The sequence below is a fragment of the Centruroides sculpturatus genome, unplaced genomic scaffold, assembly GCF_000671375.1.
Source record: "Centruroides sculpturatus isolate CEXI.00-Female unplaced genomic scaffold, Cexi_2.0 scaffold905, whole genome shotgun sequence".
NCBI classification, from domain to species: Eukaryota; Metazoa; Arthropoda; class Arachnida; order Scorpiones; family Buthidae; genus Centruroides; species Centruroides sculpturatus.
The window spans coordinates 139,283-153,282 of NW_019385129.1; the positions used below are offsets into that span (position 1 = coordinate 139,283).

Consider the following 14,000-nt stretch of genomic DNA (forward strand, 5'->3'; position numbering starts at 1 on the left):
AAAAAATCGGCCTGGAGCAAGACTCGAACCCACAACTCCTGCTTACCGTGCAGATGCATTGCCAGTTATGCTATCCAGACCTCCAGTCCGATCTCCTCTTCCAGTGTATATAAGCTAACTATATAACCATCGACGGTTATTACAACGCCGGCTGGGGACACATTCATGTCTCTAGAGATAGGTGCCTAACGCCTACCTCTAGAGACAAATTCGTTACGTAATTTATTTAGTAATTAGCCTAATACTAGCCCGATAGATTTTCGGCATATCGTTGGTGTTTAGTTATGTTAGATCTTAAATTATTTACAAAAGAGAAATACTAAGAGCATTGTCAAATAATAATAATACATCTAATATATCATTTATACATAATAATACACAAATTACTAAATTCTTTAAAACATTGTAGAATTTTGCTAGCCAATGTATTTTAAATAAAACAGCTGTTACATATTATTGAAACTTAAACAAATAGTAATTGATATTTTGACAATATGAAGTGGCTAAATATAAAAAAATCATTACTTATAATTGATTAGTATGAGGCATGTCCGGAAATAAGTACTGTTTCGTTCTACCACCACTGCAGCGGTAGTATCGCAGTTCAGTGCCTGTGCACAAGTGTCTCTGGTTGATCATCAGTCCAATGACACCATTACAGCCAGATTGTGTTGTTTTTCCATATGTTAGTGAGCATTCAAAATGTTTACGACGATTGCCGATCCTGCTAACTGAAGTGCATTCTGTAATATGGTTTTTGAATGCAAAGAATGTTAAGCCAGTTGAAATTCATTGTCAACTTGATTTATGGTGAAAATGTAATGAGTGATGGAATGGTGAGAAAGTGGGTTTGACAATTCAATGCTGGATGCACCAATGTTTATGACAAAGCACGGAGTGGCCAGCCTCCTGTTGTCAATGATGGTTTGGTTGCAAAAGTGAATGAGAAAATTCTTGAAAACAGACGGTTCACAATAAGATTGCTTGGTGACAAAGTTTCCACAAATTTCAAAAACTGTTTTGCATGAGATTGTCACAAATCACTTAAATTATTGCAAATTGTGTTCCGTTGGGTTCCCAAAATGCTTACAGATGTCCACAAAATGAAGCGACTTGGAAGTGCTTTGACATTTCTTACCCAATACAGTGAAGAGGGTAATGATTTCCTAAACAAAATTGTTACCAGTGATGAAACTTGGGTTTGTCATGTCACTCCAGAATCAAAACAACAGTCAATGGAGTGGAGGCACTCATGGTCCCCAACAAGACACAAATTCAAAACAAAGTTGTCAGCACGAAAAATCATGAGCACTGTGTTCTGGGACAGACAGGGCATTCTGCTTGTTGAGTTCCTTCCCAGAGGTGAAACCATCAATGCAGAACGATACTGTGAAACATTGTGAAAACTTCGCCGTGCAATTCAAAACAAAAGGCATGGAAGTCTCAGTAAAGGCATTATGTTGCTTCATGACAACACATGTCCCCATACTGCTGGTGTCACTCAAAACCTTATTCAACAATTCGGTTGGGAGCAGTTCGATCACCTGCCATACAGCTCCAACCTCACACCTGCAGACTACCATTTGTTCTTGAACTTGAAGCGATTTTGGAGGGAGGCGCTTTGCCAGCAATGACCACACAACAACCGATGTTCAGCACTGCTGTCTTCACTGGCAACATCTTTCTTGAAGAAGGTATAGACAAGTTGGTTTCCCAATATGACAGATGTCTGAACAATGGTGGTAACTATGTAGAAAAATAGTTTCCGACATGCTCTTCCACATAAAAATAAATTTTGTTTTCAAAAAGATTTTTTATGCGAGTTTTTCCAAAACAGTACTTACTTTCCAGACATGCCTCGTATTAAATGGTTTTCATAAATATATATTTGAAGTACAAAGTAATTAAAAATTCAATTATAAAAAATTTATAAACATCAAATTAATTTTTGCAAAGGATATTATCATAAGAGTTCCTCCAAACACAAACATAAAAAAGAAATCTGCCGTGCGTCCTCTGAATGTGCCTTCTTCAAGCATCCGGCAATAGCGATGTGTGAATATAATGTTGAAGAGAAAATTAAAACCAAACGTTCCAAAAAACAGGAATGTTGTGAATAATCTCCATATCTAAAGAAAAAAAATTGCATACTACAATTAAATTGATTATTAAATAAATTTTTTTATAAAAAAAAATCTTTACAGAAATTAAATGTGTCAATTGTAAAACAAAATTATGAACCAAGTAAACAATTACAACTTGCTAATTTTTCTGCTATCAATTTAAGTTAACCCAGCACTCCTCATGGTTGGATTTGTAATACTGTTACTCGAGAGTGAGCGCAATTCTCACCCTACATATTTTTGTATTCTTAATGATTTGTCTTCAGAAATTTTACTAAGATCAGGAAGTTTAGTTATGAATAATACACATTTTAAATGTTTATTTTACTTTACCTTCTAGAATATGTTAAAATATTTTTGATAGAGAAACAGAAAATTGATATCTAATCAGATCTATAAAAACAAATACAATATCTGAAATGATTCTTCAACTTAATTATAATTTCTATTCAAGTTCTGAATCTGTTTAGTCTGGATTTCTAAAATGGCATTATTTGCAGACTGTTATGTGTTATCTGCAGATCAGTGCAGTAGGCTACATGTTACACTCTTAGATGCTGTTTTTCTATTGTTCTTTTTTGGGCAATACGCACACTTTCCTCTTGATGTTGGCTGTAAAAAGATCTGGTTTCTTCTTCAACACTTCCAGGATTTTCATATGGAGATCCTCACCTCTCATTGTCTGCAGGAAGGAGTCTATTTCCTCAGACTCCTCATCAAGCCATTTCAGGAACATTTCATGACATTTTATGATAGTGATATTGTATATATGTACTTCACAATTAGAATCATACTACTTTGAATGTAAAAAAAAGACAATATTACTTGCAGGTGTGAGCTGCACTAACTTGTCAACACAAATGAAACAAAAGCAGCACTGAAAGTGTTAGCAATGACTTAGTTCCAATTCTGGTATCTTGTTGAAGGAGATACTCTGGTAGAAAGGTAGAAAAGAGTTTGGCCACATAACTTCCAATAATCCTGAGTTACAAGAGTTTAAAAATGAAAGTGAGTGCAGCACTCACCCTTGAGTAATGGCAGGTTAATGAAAACAACAATTATCTCTATACTAATTATCAAACTTTTTATAAGATGAATTATAAATAAAATTTTGATTAACAATTTGAAAATATCTAAGAATTTTTAAACTAACCAAAATTCTAAAATTATATTCTTCTTATTAAAATTCTCACGAGAATGGAATACTACATATATCTAGATTTGATTAATTATTCAAATTCCTATTAGTAATTCAAAATTGTGCAAATACTTAATGCAACCAAAAGGAGAGATGTAATGTGCACAGAGCTTAATGAGAAAAAACATCAACCAATTTTCACATACACCACAGTATTTCATAATATGTACTCCAAGCAAATGAGACTGTTCCCATATCTTTATAATTTATGGATTTATCTTTGAGAGAGAACTTACAGATCTCTAATTCCTCTAATGGTCTCAAGAGTCTAATGGGTACTCCCAAAAGGTAACAGAAAGTTAAATTTCAGAGCATAGTAGTAACAATGTCATCAAGCATAATAATCAGTTGTAGGAATATAAAATTATAAGTTACAACCAAAGCTTGAAAAACATTTTCAAAGAAATAGCCAAATCTACAGGAGATGAAGTGTATTAGAAAAGAAGTCCTACAGTATTTAAACTCTTGAAGAATGAAAATAAACCACAGGACCCAATGTGCTTACTGGAAGTGTGTGTACCTCATACTAGTTATAGGACCAAATAATTCAACAGATGGAATATACAGGAGCTACTGCCCATTCCCTCAAAACTAGACTCAAGGAGAATGAGTCTACAATGCCAAAGTAACTACAGCACTAGCTGCTTACACATGAGAACAGTAAGTGGAAATAGATATGAAGGATGCTAAGCTCATCAGACCAATATACAACATTAGACTCTTGAGCCATTATAGGAATTAGAGCTGCCAGTTGCCTCTCAAAAGGTAAATCCAGAAATTCAGAAGACACTGTAATTGTCTTGTTTGCTTGGATAGAATGTTACGAAATACCATGATGTATATGAAAATCGGTTGAAGTTTTTTTTCTATTTTGGTTGGATTAATTTTTATAAGCCCTATCAGGAAAAATTTTAAAATAACATCATTAAGACAACTGTAAAGATATTATCACAATTCCAAAAATACTAATTGAAGTTTTCTAAAGTTTGAATATTGATTCAATTTGAACTGACATTCTGAAGTTTGTTCTACTGGATTAAGAATTTTGTTGTTGTTTTCCTTTTTTATAGCCTGACAATGGCCATTAAATTTAAGACTAAACATTTCCCACAAATAAAATTAATTATTGCGGGAGTTAAAAGTGTAACAAGAGTGTTTGTTTATATATTTATATTATTTTTTCTCCTTTTTGAACAAAATTTAATTTATTTTATCAATGCATTTCAAATTAACTTTTAAAATCATTATAACTTTTTACTTTTCTGATCTAAAATTGATCTATCAAACAATTTCATTGATTTGATAATTGAAATCACAGATCTATGAAGATTGTTTATACTGTGTTTACTGAAATCATGCATCTTGCATGGTCTTTGCGAGCACATTAGAAATTTAAGTCTTGGAGATCTGTAAAATCCAGTCTTTAGCAAGTATCTTTAATGTTCCAGTGTTAATACTTATTTAAATATATTGGCTATTTTATTGCATTTGCTGCATCACTTTACTTTGAAGCTCAGTAACAGATAAGTCTCATATAGACTATTTTATTGCCATCTTAACAAGAAAAATTTGTACATATTATATCTACAAAAAAAATATATTAGTATTAATGACAGAATAAAATTGATTAGGAATAGCAGAATAAACCCAGATTCTTGCTAGGAAAACAAATAGCCATACAAATAAAAACAAATTAAATACATGAAAATTAAAGGTGATAAAATGTTTATAAATTATAACTTTTTATTAATTAAGAAATAAATTAAATATAAAATGTGATGAAAATATTTTGGTATGTTATAAAGTGAACATATGTTAAAACAATACAACTTCTTTATAAAGCTAAAAATATATAAATGAAATTTAAAAATAAAAGCTAGTTTTTATGCCAAAAATTACTTTTGGTAATTATTGGCACAATTAATATACAACATCAAAGAAATTCAGTTATGAAATAAAATTAATTTTGAAATAATGTTATAATATAAGAAAATAGTTTACTAAAGTTTAATTTTTATTTTATCAATCTAAATTTTAAATTCAGTAGATAATAAAAACTTTAGTAAAGTAATTCTAAAACTCTGGATATAGTTTTCAGACATTAAAAAATGACTAATATGAAAAACTTCTGCTGATTACTAAAATTTTAATTTTATAAATTATTTATACAAGGTCTGTTCAAAAAGTATCGGACCTTTTTTTTTCTGCGTAAACCAATGATGCAAGAGAGGCTTCCTTCGATGGAGTTGTGGAGGGGACAGTCATGCACAGCCCTGAATTTTTTCCCGCCTGCAGGAAGCGTCAGTCGTTGGCAATCGGCGTATGAGTGAGGTCATGTAGTGTGCTCTCGTCGGATTTCACTAAGCTGGAAAATGACTGAACAACGTGAGCAGCGATATTACATCAAATTTTGCCAAAAACCTTGGCGATACCCGAGTGTAAACCATTCGCAAGATTCAGCAGGCTTTCGGGGACGATCCTCGAGGCCAAAAAAAGCGCGGCAGGTCCGCAGCAATATCAAAGGTCATGTTGACAGTTTTTTCGACTCTCGTGGGGTGGTGTGTCGTGAGTACGCACCACAAGGCCAAACCATCGCAAAGGAGTACTACCAGGAGGTCCTTCGTCGTCTTTCCGATACAGTGCGACGCAAACGACCGGATCTGTGGTCGATCAAAACTTGGCAGCTCCATCGTGATAACGCATCCGCCCATTCTGCGCATCTGATTCGGGCTTTCGTCGCCAAACACAATACTCCTGTGGTTCGTCACGCTCCGTACTCTCTCCACATGGCTCCGTGTGACCTTTGGCTATTTCTCAAGCTGAAAATGCCGCTAAAAGGAACCCAAATTTAGTCGAGAGAAGACATCATGCGAAATGCGACGGACCGGCTGATGACCATTCCAAAAGATGCGTTCCAGCAGTGTTTCCAGCAATGGCAGGAACGCTGGGAGAAGTGTATACATTACCAAGGAGACTACTTTGAAGGGGATTAGGGTTTTGTACCTCAAAGTCAATAAATTTATTTTTGCCGACCAAAGGTCTGATACTTTTTGAACAGACCTTGTATGTATATTGTAGTGAAAATCAAATTTAAATAATATTTCCCTACCTGATATTTCTTAATAACAGCTTCAGGATTGAAATAAAGTTGAAATGGTGTTATTAAATCCAGTTGCTATAAAATAAATATTAAGTAATAAATTAATATATATTTTTATTATTAACATTATTATTCATTTTAAAAACCAAATTAAAAAAAGAATCTTATTTACTGAAAATTTTTTCTATATCAATTTATATTTTTCATCATTTCCACCAAGACGACATACATATACAATTTAGCTTAAAAGCATTGTATCTTTATATATCCATTTATTTTGTATTCATTTTGGAACTTTGTCTATACTGATAAACTTGTCTAAACTGACTGTTATCACTATCAGTTTAGACAAATTTATCATTATAAATAATTAATTATAATTAATAGTAATTAATTTGGTGCTGTTTGTCTACTCATTTCTTTGCAATTGTGTATTTAAAACTAGCAAGCATATAAATAAAGAAGAAATGGCAGCAGCAATTTAAACTGGGAACAATTAATTAAAACAATTAATATTTTAACATTTAAAGCACTAGTTAAGACTGATAACTGAATAACAAAATGGACACCACCACAGAGGAAACTTAAGCTATTTCCAGAAAGCATTTAATATGAAAAAATTCTCACTAACAGTTTTGATCTGCTTATGAAATGCTTTTTGGAATATTCTGATCTGACAAATATCTCCTAAGCAGATCAAAAATGATATTCAGAATTTTCTCATATTAAATGCTTACTGGAAATAGTTTAAGATTCCTCTATGGTTGTGTCTATCTTGTTTTGGTTTTTTCAATTACTGCAATAGTTTGAATTGAATAATGATTGCACATTAGTAGCCATATGGTGGTCGTGGTAAAAGACAACTTAAAAATGCTTATCAATCTGAAAAACCATAGTCCTATAACTGAAAATCTGATTACAATAAGCATGGTTTCATAAGTGTATTTTAACTTACATGTTATGAGATATCAGTCCTCTAATGTTGTAAGAATTCACATAACAATATCCCTGATTACAATAAGCACATTCTAATGTATAAGCAAAAATTTATAACATAACTTGTGATTTCTGTTATTCATACAAATATATTTGTTTATATACTCAAACTGAACAGATATATGTTACAAAACAGGTATTTATACAATAATATGCTGCTAAATAATACTATAAATAAATAATATGCTGTCATAATATTACATTCAACTGAAAGATTTAACTTAGTTATGCAATGAGATAACAAATTAATGTTAAAATGTTATAACATTATAATAAAATAAATTTAAGCTTAATCATCGAAGACAAGTCTGTCCAAAAGGAACCACCATTTATTTTGTATTCCAGACTTTACACATACACTTCTATGGCGACAGGCCTTCCTTTTTAAGCTTCATGTCGCCAGAGGTAAAAAAAGCCCTTTAAAAAACACAAATATCCAATTAAAAGGAATCTATGTATGTGTAAAGTCTGGAATACAAAATAAATGGTGGTCCCTTTTGGACAGACTTGTCTTCGATGATTAATAATAATCTCGCCATCGGACGGAAAAATCAACAAAAAGAGATTTTAAACGTACCATCGCCAGGGGGACAGCTTCAAAAAATCTACATATTCCAGTGCTTGTTTTAGTAGATATAAAGCAGAACCACCCCATTGGACAGATGGATGAAGAGTAAGACGTCTGTGTATCACCAATTCCTTTTAATTGGATGTTTGTGTTTTTAAAGGGCTTTTTTTTTACCTCTGGCGACATGAAGCCTAAAAAGGAAGGCCTGTCACCATGTGTATGTGTAAAGTCTGGAATACAAAATAAATGGTGGTCCCTTTTGGACAGACTTGTCTTTGATGATTAATAATAATCTCGCCATTGGACAAAAAAATCAACAAAAAAAATAAATAAATTTAAGTATTTTATTTTCATTACATGGTACAAAAAATGTGATATGATTAATAACTATGATAACAAATACATAAATATCCATAGATTCACAAATTACAATCACATTCAATAAAGTATTTCTTTAAATACTTTATTGAACTTTTCATAAAAAGATTAGAAGAGTAAACTGATTAATAGCATTAATTTAATTAAAAATTGTATCTTTCTAAGTAAACACTAATACAAAAAGTTTTCAATCTACCCTAATGTATTAGTACACCAAGTAGTATCCTAAATTGGTGGTAAATATAATTCAATATAAGTAACACTATAATAAATAAAATATTCAAATACAAATATTACCATTAGCAAAAAGAAAGAAAAAAAAACAAAATGTTATAATAATTGACAACAAAATATGCTTAAATTAAAATCTAATAAGCTATTCTTAAAATAATGAGATAAAAGTTTAAGATCACTGTTCTATTGGCATTAATAAGGCATTAAAAAAAATTAAATCTTAGCTGCCAACATTTTTTGATTTTTTGATTTTAGTTTGACCATTAATTAAATGTATAATTTAAATTTAAATGAGGAGAATCTAAAGNGAAAAAATGGTTTGTTTTTGAATTCCTGACCTACCTTTGAAGTTTGTCTAAGACAGTGTTTCTCAACGGGGGCAATATCACCCCCATGTGGGTGTTTTTCCATGTTGAGGGGGCGATTAGTAACAATTTATATTTTGAGGGCGATATAGTAAAACATTATATTAAGAATAATTAGATATTTTATTCGTTATAACGTACAATAATTAAACAAATAACATTATACTAGTCACTAGTCTATTCAATGCAGTACGAATTTGGCATTAGCCTTGGCCCTCGGCATCGGAATTTATAGTAAAGGGGGCGATACTGCATAACGGTTTTATTGAAGGGGCGATACTACGTTAAAGGGGGTGACGATTCGTTAGAGGTTGAGAAACACTGGTCTAAGACATTTTGAATCATCCTCTTTATAGCAGAACTGATGAAAAAGTCAAAGATGTATCGTCGAACTAAATGTATACATCTTATTAAATGTTAATTTCCTAATTTTTAATATATTAAAGAGTGGTCAAGAAAACGGAATTTTTAGAAGAAATTAACTCACAGAGACTGTTAAATTATTTTCAGTATTCTTGAATTGACATAAAACTAGAATTGTTTTAAATAAATAAAATTAGTATGGGGAGACCTTGTTTATTGTAGTTTCAATTAACACAGTTCTCAAGTTAATGCAATTCCTGATTTGATACAAAAATACCAATTATTGTTCCAAAAATTCAAGTTATTGAAGTTTATTGCAACAAATAAAAGTTTTCATTTATTCTTTTTTTAGCTCAAATACAGAATATTGGTGAAGTTTACAAGACAATACATTTTGGTAAACAATCCAATTTTTTTTCACTTAATACATACAGATCCAAAAAATCATTTTCTGTGACCAATTCAAAATAATGAAGGGTTTTAATAATGCTTATTTGTAATATATTGAAACTTATCAAAAGTTCTCAAATAGTTATTCTTTAATTTATAATTTTTTAAAATTTTAGATACAATTTCTAGTCATTCAACAAACCCTAATAATTTCTATCAAAACATTAAAGCCATTTTTTACTGTCCATTAGGACTTCATTACTCCAGCTAATGAACTAAAGAAGTTATTTCAACACTTAAAGTGTATTACCTATGAAGACTTTTAGCCAGGCAATTGAAAAACAATGGAGTTACAATATCAATTAGTATACTGGAATATTATAACAATAAATACATTGATCAAAGAACATCTATTGAATTCTAGCAAAATTTAATTTAATGCTTGAATAGAACAATCTATTTGATTGTTCTATTCAAGCATTCTACCATCAAATATATGAACCTGAAGAAGACCTTTATTTGTAGATCAAAACTGTTAGTCCAAAGTTTTATTTCAAATTAAATCTCATTAGAATTCAATTAAGGCTCTTCAATATACATGTTTATTAATTGAAAAAACAATAGAAAAATAATAAAATTTGGGGAAAATTTTAGTAAAAAAAAACACTCTTGAAAACATTAACAAAGTGTGGAGAGAAATTGCAACAACATGAGAGCTGTTTGGCAAAACTTTATTCCTGAATGATCAAATTTCAGTCAAATGAATTTTGACTGAAATTAAAGGTTCTGCAGAAGAAATTACACAACTCATATTGGATCCAGGATTAACTAAAACAGACAAGAAAAATTTGTAATTGTAAAAGCCTTACTGTCCTTTTAAATTCTAATGTTATTGTTAATTGTCTACTTGTACTTTACTTATTAATAGGACTTAATACTGGTGTTTAAAGATTGACACAGCAATGAGAGTTAGTTCAGGAAAGAACAAAATTTCTTTATTATATCACCTGTAGTAATAGTTTCTGCAGAAACTATTACTACAGAAAAATGTTCAAGAATTGTTCCTCCAGTCTCATGACCAATCTCCAGTCCAATCTGAGGTTTGAGACTTTTCAAGGTCACATAAAATAAAATCACTGTCACTCCTCATACGTTTAAAGTTACAAATTATGCAGTCCTGAATGTATTTATTTGAATCTGGAAAATTGCTTTAGACTAATTAAAGGATGTTCTTTCATTTTGTCATTGGAACTTTTACTTTATCTCTGGTCATTAAAAAGTTACAACATGAGTGACCTTGAAAGCAATTTTCAAGGTCAACCAAAAACCCAACCCACTCAATTCTCTATACATGACTTCCTTTATAACTCCATTAACAAAATATATTTTCAATAGTTTCAAAATTAAATGGATGCAAGAGACTTTTGACTCACCTCATATATACTATACTGTCTATCTACCTTCTCAGCAATACTAGCTATTTATATTAATAAACCAAACACACCTGATTTGTATTTGCCGAGTTATTTTCTTTTCGAAAATGTTCGAATAAAGAAAATAACTCGGCAAATACAAATCAGGTGTGTTTGGTTTATTAATATAAATATACTATACTGTATATGCAACATTCCTATATATTTTTAAAAAGCATCTTCCTAAATTTATTTGAGAGCAAAAAGAAATTATGTAAAATTTTTAATAGTTTTAAATAAATTTTTTATATTCCCAAAGTTTTATTGACCATCCCTCTCAAATTATCATCAATGCCTAAAGAATTAATTAATACCGGCCCCATTGGAAAGACCGGTCTACATTAAACAGATTTTTCTGGAAACTTGAGCATATTAATTTATTGACAATAATCAAGGATACATTCCAATATGCTTATGATTCACTGTAAAAAAAGAAAAAAGTTTTAAGTTTATTCACTGTTTTATATACATCTCTAATTAAAGTAAGAAAAGTCATTGGAAAGATCTGTCAAAATGCAAATTCCAGTAACATCAAATAATATTTCAAATATTTTTCTCTACGCACTTTTGTCAGTTTATTTCCAAATGTTACCTAAACTTATTTAGGATCTTATGCATCATCAACCTTTAATTAATGAAACAAAAAAATTTAAAAACTAACAAATTACCAAGCTTTTCATTTAGCACTTTAGATCATACACCCATATCAAAAATCAAAGCAACACATACCAACATACATAGTGAAAATGCAGAAACAAAAGGTCTCAATTTCAATTAATCAACCAGACTACCATAAAGCTAATGAGAAACACTTCATCATAAACAGTCCAAGCAGCTGAAAACAATTCCACCTTACATACCAAGCATATATTTCGCAACACAGACAGGCCATCACCGTGCCTCGTCTGCACAACACCGGCAGAACGGGACGGTCCTTCACCGACTCAAGAATGTAAGTCTAGGTCGCTTAAGATTTATGGTATCGATTTTACATGGGTTTACACTGGCAGCTTTGGACACTGGCATAGTTCCGCAAGTAGAAACGACTTTCTTAATGTCTTTTGACGAGAACACAATCATAAGAAAGCAAACGCAACGCATCAAATTATTTAATGCAACCGCAGAAAGGCCACAACAAGTGTCTGCACAAAAAATCAAATGGCTCCAGTAGGAGGAACTACAAACCGGACTGGACGACCGAGTTGGATTCAAAGATTTCGAAAAATCAAGCAAAAATTTCAAAGGGAATTTCAAAGGGAAGGATGTGGAGTGTCAGACCACGGAGATCTGACAAATCCAAAAAACGAAACTTCCTCACTACCGGGACGACTAAATAATAAACTCAACACACGGATAATGATCTCAAAGGAGATCAGATTTCACACACCACAATCGTATTTTTTAAACTTAAATAACAATAAGGTCAAACTTTACATTTGTGCACCATCATGGCTGCACAGTGGGAACCCACATTCTAATCTAACCTATTCAGTCAAAGTCTACCTAGGTTCTAGGTAGTCCCAATGGCTGCGCTTCCGACCGTTCATGCTCCCGACGGGGACTCCTCCCGGAGGGGAGCCACCGGCAGGCTGCCGAGCATTTAACGTCACTAGTTATTGATTCACTGTAGTTCTTGAACAAAAGAAAAAAAGGAAACGTCTACTAAAAATATAGTTAATCTAATCTAACTTAACCGAAGCACCACCATTGAACCTAGGTACCTGGGTTCAATGGTAGAATTTAACCACCTATTCTAATAAATTACCAAACGTTCTAACCTAATCTATTCTATTAAATTACCAATAAGTTGGTAATTTATTAGAATAGGTTAGGTTAGGTTAGAACGTGGGTCACCACTGTGCAACCATGACGGTGCACGTAGGTAAAGTTTAACCAACGATATTATTATTTTATAAGCGAAAGCACGTCCCATTAAGCGAAATGTCATCATCGTCACACAAACGAGTTTCTCGACGGTCTCACAAATCAGCTACGGCTAAAGAGCAACGTGTGTCGGTTAGTTAAAGAGGAAAAGAACGAAAGTAAATAAAGCGTACCACAGCAACCGTTGTTAAGACACAAGCCGTCGTATACGATCGGGTTATGATAGGAATTTGTAAATATTCCTGCTGAAAGGTCTGATAGGCTTCCATTTTTACTCTTCGCAAATTCACATAACCTCGGTCGACAAACAATCTTCTTCTACGGCTAATACAGATATCTAACTAACTTGTCATCACCGTGTAAACGTCACTCCGACCTATTATAAAATAACACGTCATTTAATAACTCTTAAAAATCACTAATATTATTAAGTTAAAAAATAAAGGAAAAAAAACTCAATATTTATACCCACCGTCGATTTCCCGCCATCTATGAAATATTTTATAAATCCAATTAAAATATTTTTTTGTTATATATTATTTAATTAATCATTTATTTTATTTTAATGATTATTAATTATTTTTAAAAATTAATATGTTACAATTTAAAGAATTTCGGAGCATTTTGTTATTTTGTACTACGTGTTTATTTTCTCTAAGTTGCGATTCTTCCGAAAGACAAAATTAAATAAATAATATTAATTTTGTTGTAAAATTATCATCGCGTCGATATTAAATTTAGTAGAGATAAATTAGTCGTATCTAGTAAAAAGTTGATTATTAATTTAGTGAAATATTATTAATTCTCTACGAGGTGGCGAGATGGAAGCGTATTGTGATTTCTGTAAAAGAGCCCCGAAGTTTTCCTCTTTCTGACCGATGAACATTAAATGAGTCTTTTTAATCGAACCCATTGGTCATCCGGCTGTC

The 14,000-nt window shown here is 31.6% G+C and overlaps 1 protein-coding gene across 2 annotated transcripts in view; it reads right to left on the minus strand.

Moving 5' to 3' along the window:
- LOC111635185 (derlin-2-like) overlaps positions 1–13,596 on the minus strand; it is a 36,598-nt gene extending 23,002 nt beyond the window's left edge. Inside the window, exons 1-4 of one of the 2 annotated variants that reach the window (XM_023380078.1) lie at positions 13,544–13,596; positions 13,245–13,447; positions 6,431–6,496; positions 1,962–2,129 (exon numbers count right to left, since the gene is read on the minus strand). In XM_023380078.1, the coding sequence (XP_023235846.1) occupies positions 1,962–2,129; positions 6,431–6,496; positions 13,245–13,340 (330 nt within the window). In that variant the 5' untranslated portion in view covers positions 13,341–13,447; positions 13,544–13,596. The other variant, XM_023380077.1, reaches the window with a different exon arrangement.
- Positions 13,597–14,000: the final 404 nt, after the last annotated feature.